Raw genomic sequence first — 7,638 nt, forward strand, 5'->3', positions numbered from 1 at the left:
CAAATCATCAAATGTTCAGTAAGTATTCATCAGCATTCACATTTCCCCAGGGGCTGGCACTGTGGTATATAAAGCCACCACCTGCAGCGCCAGTATCCCATGGAGCGCCCGTTTGGCTGCCCCTCTTCCAATCCAGATCTCTGCTATGGCTGGGGAAGCAGTGGAAGATGGCCCAAGTGCTTGGGGTTCCTGCACACATGTGGGAGACCCAGAGGAAGCTCCTGGTTCCTGGCTTTGGATTGGCTCAGCTTTGGTCTTTGTGGCCATCTGGAGAATGAACCAGTGGATGGAAGACCTTTCTCATTCTGTCTTTCCCTCTCTGTGTCTGTAACTCTACCTTTCAAATAAATAAAATCTTTTAAAAATTTTATCCTATTGTTTCATAATTTTCTTTTGCTTTCTTAAATTAGGGTCTAACAAAGTGCATGTTCTGTGACTGTTTGATGTTTCTTAAAGTCCCTTTAAAAAAAAGATTGATTGATTGATTGATTTTTATTTTTTGACAGGCAGAGTGGACAGTGAGAGAGAGAGACAGAGAGAAAGGTTTTCCTTTGCCATTGGTTCACCCTCCAATGGCCGCTGCGGCCGGCACACCGCGCTGATCCGATGGCAGGAGCCAGGTGCTTCTCCTGGTCTCCCATGGGGTGCAGGGCCCAAGCACTTGGGCCATCCTCCACTGCACTCCCGGGCCACAGCAGAGAGCTGGCCTGGAAGGGGGGCAACCGGGACAGAATCCGGCTCCCTGACCAGGACTAGAACCCAGTGTGCCGGCGCCGCAAGGCGGAGGATTAGCCTGTTGAGCCATGGCACCAGCAAAAAAAAAAAAAGATTTTTTTATTTTTCTTGAAAGAGTTACACAGAGAGAGCAGGAGAAGCAGAGAGAGAGGTTTTCCATCCACTGGTTCACTCCCCAATTGGCCACAATGGCACAGATCCGAAGCCAGGAGCCAGGAGCTTCTTCCAGGTCTCCCATACAGGTGCAGGTGCCCAAGGACTTGGGCCATCTTCTGCTGCTTTCCCAGGCCACAGCAGAGAACTGGATTGGAAGTGGAGCAGCTGGGACATAAACTGGCACCCATATGGGATGCTGGCACTGCAGGCGGTGGCTTTACCTGCTACACCACAGCGCCAGTTCACCTAAGTCTCTTTTAGTCTTCAGATTTCTTCTCCATCTTCTTAAATTTACTTAAGAGCCCAGGTTGCTTCTTTTGTAGAGTACTCTCACAGTCTGAATTTGCACCTCTGCAATACCATTTGATGTCTCCCTTCTTTCCTGGAAGTTAGTAGTTAAATCTAGATTGGTGGTTAATCAGATTCAGACTGAAGCTTTTGTTTGTTTTTATTTTTTGCAAAATTGTCTCATGTAAGGTGGAGTTGTGTGCTCCACTTCCGATCAGAAGACCATAATATTTATCTCTCTTTTTGTGATGGATATAGATCATTGCCTGGACACTTTAATTCATCAAGAGTTACAAAATGCTAGCATTCTAATTATGCTATCCTTTCTTCATTTATTTCCTGTAATACATTTATAAAGAGAAGCTTTCCCTTTATATTGAATAAAATCACTTGAATACTTTCAATGTTTTACATTTTTTTTTTCAAGATTTTACTTATTTATTTGAGAGGTGAAGTTACAGTCAGGTCGAGGGAGAGACAGAGAGGTCTTCCATCTGCTGGTTCACTTCCCAAATGGCTGCAATGGCCAGAGCTGGGCCAGCCAAAGCCAGGAGTCAGGAGCTTCTTCCGGGTCTCCAACATTGGTGCAGGGCCCTAAGCACTTGGGCTGTCCTCTGCTGCTTTCCCAGGCCATAGCAGAGAGCTGGATGGGAAGAAGAGCAGCTGGAGCATGAACTGGCGCCCATAGGCAGAGTCTTAGCCTACTATGCCACAGCACCACCCCACCCCCCATTTAGATTTTTGTAATGAAACTTCTTGTGATATGGCCTCATATGATTCAGGGAAAAACTAAATTTGTTAGATATATGATAATAGTACTTGTAGTACTTGTATATACATATACATGAATATGTGTGTGTGTATATATATATATGTATATATATATATGAAGTATACTATGGTGGGCCTCTAGATTCTGAATGTAAAGAGCATGGGTATAAGGGCCGGTGCTGTGGCATAGCAGGTAAAGCCACCACCTGCAGTGCCAGCATCCCATATGGGGGGCCGGTTCGAGTCCTGGCTGCTCCACTCCTGATCCAGCTCTCTGCTGTGGCCTGGGAAAGCAGTAGAAGATGGCCTGGAGACCCAGAGGAAGCTCCTGGCTCCTGGCTGCAGATCAGTGCAGCTCGGGCTATTGTGACCCTCTGGGGAATGAACCAGCGGATGGAAGATCTTTCTCTCTCGCTCGCTCGCTCACTCTGCCTCTCTTTGTAACTCTGCTTTTCAAATAAATAAATCAATCTTTAAAAAAAAAAAAAAAGAACATGGGTATAGATGCCGTAGTGATACTATTTGGAATCAGTCCTTGTGCTAATTTCCTTTGGCAGATGTTAAGAGGATGAATGGTTGGGAGTCTGGTCTAGTGGTTAAAATGCCCGCATTCCATACCAGAGTGCCTGGGTTTGGCACTCAGCTCTGCTCCTGGAAGCAGCAGGCGATGGCTCAGGTGACTCAGTTACTGCCGCCCACATGGGAGACCTGGATTGGGTTCCCTGCCTCAAGCCTTGGCCCCAGTCAGCGTTGTTGAGACAGTAGGAGAGTGAACTAGTGGATGACAACTCTCCATATCTCTGCCTCACAGATAAATACAAAGGCATTTACACTTTTTTTTTAAGATGGTGATCCCAGATATTCCTATGGCTGTCAAAACATGACATGGTTAAATTCCATGCTCGCGAGTCTTAGAGGCTCACAAGATTATGTTGCTCCACGAAAGCACATTTCAGGATCTCCTTTTCTCTCAGTTTATCTAATTGCTCCTCTCCTATGACCTCCATTCCTTCTCTTCCTCTTTGCCTTTGTTAGCTTCTCTCCCAGCAACTCAGGAGCTTGCATTGCTGTGTGCCCATGAGGGAGAGGGAGGAGGAACTTCTGTGCAAACGAAGGTATGGAAAACAGAGGAGGTAGGGACAGACAGCTGCAAGGATCCAAGCTGAGGAGACTGAACAAACCCTCACCCAAAACAACTCAAAGCTCAGATTTCTTCTCTGGACAGCTGGCTTTGCCAGTCCTCCTGGAACACTCCGCAAAGGTGGGGGCGGGGCTGTGACCCACCTCCGCTATGGCTCTTCCTTAGTCAGAGACCTTCCAGATACTCTATGTGGAAACTACATGTAATGTTCAAAAGAGCACGGATGAGGGAAGTAAGTGAGAGGTATCCGATTGCACACCACAATACTTAAAGGTCAAGAGCTCATTGCTGAGAACGCCAAAGGGCTGCCTGGAGTAGACAGCGACCATAGAGTGACCTGAGAAGCACTGGATATGTGACTTTGCTGTCATATTTCTCCCACTCTCCCCACTTGGCACCCAATACTTCATATTCTCTCTAATCTTTCTACCCTCCCCACTCCCACACCCTACCCCCACCAATGTTCCTGGAATTTTGGACTTAGCTATTTTTAAAACAGTCAACTCAGTAGCCACCTCCCTCCCCCGCTCAGCTGTCCAATGCTCCCGCCAGCCACATACTCCCCTTTTCCCCACACCAAGCCTTCCCTGGCTTCCTGACCTCAGGGAGATTGCAGCCGACCTGGGGAGCTGGGGGAGACATGGAGAAAGAGACGGGGGACCCCCTGGCTGGAGCAGACTGACAGAGTAGGCAGCCATGGCTGGAGAATTGGATATCAGAGTAATGTTTGACCTCTGGAAACAGTAAGTTAAAACGCAATTGCAATTCCTTTCATAAGCTCTTGGATTGAAGTTAGACTTTTATGAAATTACAGACACTGCCTTGGATGTCTCTGGTCCAAAAGCTAGGATCTCTCTATACCAAGGTGCTCCAATCTCCATTTCTTTCAGTCTCACTTCTTTCTAGCATCTAACCTCTGGCCATTTGAAGTTTAATCCTCTGTCTGTGTCTGGCAGTCTTTGCCTTGTTACCCCAGGACTTGTAATGCAGTCTTTGGAGGAGTTGCCCACCCCCCTATTCTGTAGTTTTCTCATTGTGGCCAAATTTGACCTAGATGATTAGTCACTGACATGCCTGCACCCTGTCCCTACTTAGCAATGCCCTTCACATTGGACTTCCAAGGGTGGAAGCTATCCCTTGTCTTATATATGACGTCTGCCCACAACTCTGCTCCCTCCAACCTACTCTTTTCCCAAATCGTTTCATTAGTCCAAAAGAGAGAAGTTTGGTACGAGAGAGCTGGCCCTTCCCTAACCCCTGTCCTCAGCAAAAGACTGAGAACTTCAAATTTGCAAAGGGGAGATTAGTGAAAAGAGTGGTTCTTCAGTTAGGTTTGGGAAAATAGCAACTGTTGACTCAGAAAAAGCAAACATTGATTGGCATGCCTGGTTTTGCATCCTGTTATTCTAAGACAGGGGGATTAGGACTGCAGCTCCCCTGAGTGGATGAGAGATTGATTCTGTTCTCATTGGAATACAGAGGTTCTAGAAGGCAAGGGTATCCTCCCTGTGCTCCTTCTTGTCTTTCTGACACCAAAGGGGAAAAGAAATGGACGACTCCCGGAGGGCGGCCCCTTCTAGTGGGGAGAGACGCTTCAGGGGCGTGTTGCTACAGGATTTCTAGAACCGAAATCTGCAGGGGAACACCCCTCCACCCCCAGCCCCACCCCGGGGGAGCTGAGAACTGATCTGCCTCCACAAGTCCTCCATTTTTGACAGAGCTGCTGTTTGGTAGTGCTAGATGGGGCAATATGTGGACTCTGCCCCCTTGAGGTCACTCAACCTTCCCTCCACCCCCACCTGGGGGTATTGCACAAGGGACCTGGAAGTGACCATAGGAGCAGAGCTCATCTGCCACACTTATAGTTTGGGGAGCCCCATTCTCTCCAAAACCCGACTGCTCATCCTTTCCTTGATCTCCCCAGATTCTCTTCACAGCATCCTGACCAATCCTCAACTCTTCTCTTTCTCCATGCCCAGCCAAATTTCTCTTTTTTTCAGTCACTTACAGGACAGCCGGTCAAAATTCACTAGGTAGGAGGGCCATCAGCTGGGAAGAATCGGGGCTGGGGGCACCTGGCTGTATAGGTATGGGGGATCCAGGCCAGTTCCGTAGTCCCCGGCCCCACCACGGCAGTCCCCCAACTCTAAGCACTCTCACTCTTCTGCTGCTCCTCTGTGGACATGGTAAGGAACGGCCAGGGAAGGGCTTGGGAGACCCCAGGGGTGGGCCTGTGAGCCTGTGTGCCTGAGGCAGAACGGCTGCGGGCAGTACCAGGCACCCGCCCTACTCTCAGGGACATTTCATGTCCCACTGGACTTGGGGAAGGGCCCTGGGAAGAGCTTGGTGGACAGAGGAGACCATGTGGGCTCACACACTTTAATAAGACTGAGGGAGGACAGGACCAGGGGGCGGAGGGGGAGAGCAGGGGCTTGGCTAGGTTTTAGGAACGACTGGAATCTCCTGATGAGATTTGGAAGTTAGGAGGAGACTCTTCGAGCAGGGATGTGGGAACCGCCTCACAATCTGCTCCCTTCCGTCCTCAGCTCATTCGCAATGCAAGATCCTCCGCTGCAATGCTGAGTATGTATCGTCCACCCTGAGCCTTAGAAGTGGGGGTTCGCCAGGAGGGCTTCGAGGGGGCGGCGGCAGCGGCGGCCGAGCAGGAGGAGCCGGCTCCGGCGGCCTCTGTCGGGCGCTGCGCTCCTACGCGCTCTGCACTCGGCGCACGGCCCGCACCTGCCGCGGAGATCTTGCCTTCCACTCCGCCGTGCACGGCATCGAGGATCTCATGATTCAGCATAACTGCTCCCGCCAGGGCCCTACGGCTCCTCCCCCGCCCCGCGGCCCTGCCCTTCCAGGAGCAGGTCCTGGCCCCCCAACCCCAGACCCCTGCGACTACGAAGGCCAGTTTTCGCGGCTGCACGGTCGTCCCCCGGGCTTCTTGCACTGCGCCTCCTTCGGGGACCCCCACGTGCGCAGCTTCCACCACCACTTTCACACGTGCCGTGTCCAAGGAGCTTGGCCCCTGCTGGATAACGACTTCCTCTTTGTCCAGGCCACCAGCTCCCCCGTGGCAACGGGGGCCAACGCCACCACCACCCGGAAGGTCAGGGTCTCAATTTTCCTCCAGGGGTCTTCATGAGATTTTCTAAGGGTTCCCCCACCCATCCCACCGCCTCCCCAGCCCCATCATCCCACAGCAGTGCTCCCAATCCCCACTCTCACATCCCCGGTCCCTCCCTCCTACCAAGCGCTTTTTCCTGTGAATCGGTTTCCTTCCATGGGAATGTCCCTCAAATGCTGAAACCGCTAAGGAGAAAATTGGGGCAAGAGGAGCTGAGGCGCTTCAGAAGTCTCCTTGGGAGACTGGGACCAACAAGTAGAGAGAGGGGCTGAGGGGGAAGGAAGCAGTATTGGAGCACAGGTAGGAGAAGGGATCCAGGACTGAGGGCCGTGAGAAGCCTTGTCTCCCAGCTTGGATGGGAGCCCTGACTTTGTGCATGCAGGTGGCCTGATGGGAGGGTGCGTTGAGCCCCAAATGAACCATTCTCTGTCTTGCTCACACAGCTCACCATCATATTTAAGAACATGCAGGAGTGCATCGATCAGAAGGTCTACCAGGCCGAGGTGGACAATCTTCCCGCAGCCTTTGAAGATGGTTCTATCAATGGAGGCGACCGACCTGGGGGCTCAAGTCTGTCCATTCAGACTGCTAACCCTGGGAGCCACGTGGAGATCCGAGCCGCCTATATCGGCACAACTATAATCATTCGGCAGACAGCTGGGCAGCTCTCCTTTTCGATCAAGGTAGCAGAGGATGTGGCCAGGGCCTTCTCGGCTGAGCAGGACCTGCAGCTCTGCGTTGGGGGGTGCCCGCCAAGTCAGCGGCTCTCCCGCTCAGAGCGCAGTCGCCGGGGAGCTATCACCATAGACACTGCCAGACAGCTGTGCAAGGAGGGGCTTCCGGTTGAAGATGCTTACTTCCATTCCTGTGTCTTTGATGTGTTAATCTCTGGTGACCCCAACTTCACTGCAGCAGCTCAGGCAGCTCTGGAAGATGCGCGCGCCTTCCTCCCGGACTTAGAAAAGCTGCACCTCTTCCCCTCAGATGTTGGGGTCCCTCTCTCCACAGCCACCTTCCTTGCCTCACTCCTTTCCGGACTCTCTGTTCTGTGGCTTTGCATCCAATAAGTACGCAGCAGCTCCGTGACTGGTTTGGAAATTATTGGGGGATAGAGGTTGGCATGAAAGAAAATAAAGAATTGCTAGAGGAAACAGTGGGGACTGCAGACATATTCAGCGATGTCTCTATCCAGGGTCAGATGTGGCTGCCGTCCTGGGTTGAAATGAGCACAGAATGAAGATCTAGACCAGGTCTCTGCATTGCAGACCTGTGCAGGGGCTCTTCATCACATTTCCCAACCCCATTGTATAGCAGGCAGATTGTTCCGATCCAGCTGCTCCTGACATTGCCCCTGCAAATGAGGAGGCATCAGGGTCCTGATGATCAGGGCAGAACTTAGGGATTGAGATTTTTCTAGAGG

General features: G+C 51.3%; 1 protein-coding gene across 3 annotated transcripts; it reads left to right on the forward strand.

Annotated features, from left to right (window-relative positions):
* The first annotated feature begins 3,588 nt into the window (after positions 1 to 3,588).
* On the forward strand, positions 3,589 to 7,369 carry HJV (hemojuvelin BMP co-receptor). Of its 3 annotated transcripts, XM_002715642.5 has the most exons (4): positions 3,589 to 3,834; positions 5,092 to 5,277; positions 5,638 to 6,200; positions 6,662 to 7,369. In XM_002715642.5, exons 2-4 carry the CDS (start codon positions 5,181 to 5,183, stop codon positions 7,283 to 7,285), a joined length of 1,284 nt encoding a protein of 427 aa, XP_002715688.1. In that variant the 5' UTR covers positions 3,589 to 3,834; positions 5,092 to 5,180; the 3' UTR covers positions 7,286 to 7,369. The 3 variants fall into 3 exon arrangements, with proteins under 3 accessions (XP_002715688.1, XP_008262747.1, XP_008262749.1); XM_008264525.4 differs by lacking the exon at positions 5,092 to 5,277 and having other exon boundaries at positions 3,618 to 3,834; XM_008264527.4 differs by lacking the exons at positions 5,092 to 5,277; positions 5,638 to 6,200 and having other exon boundaries at positions 3,696 to 3,834.
* Positions 7,370 to 7,638: the final 269 nt, after the last annotated feature.

Source organism: Oryctolagus cuniculus, chromosome 7 (genome assembly GCF_964237555.1).
Source record: "Oryctolagus cuniculus chromosome 7, mOryCun1.1, whole genome shotgun sequence".
Taxonomy (NCBI): domain Eukaryota; kingdom Metazoa; phylum Chordata; class Mammalia; order Lagomorpha; family Leporidae; genus Oryctolagus; species Oryctolagus cuniculus.

Coding starts and splice junctions, on each gene's coding strand:
- HJV (XM_002715642.5), top strand. CDS start 5,181: ATGGGGGATCCAGGCCAGTTCCGTAGTCCCCGGCCCCACCACGGCAGT. Junction 5,278..5,637: donor GCTGCTCCTCTGTGGACATG/GTAAGGAACGGC, acceptor TTCCGTCCTCAG/CTCATTCGCAATGCAAGATC. Junction 6,201..6,661: donor ACGCCACCACCACCCGGAAG/GTCAGGGTCTCA, acceptor TTGCTCACACAG/CTCACCATCATATTTAAGAA.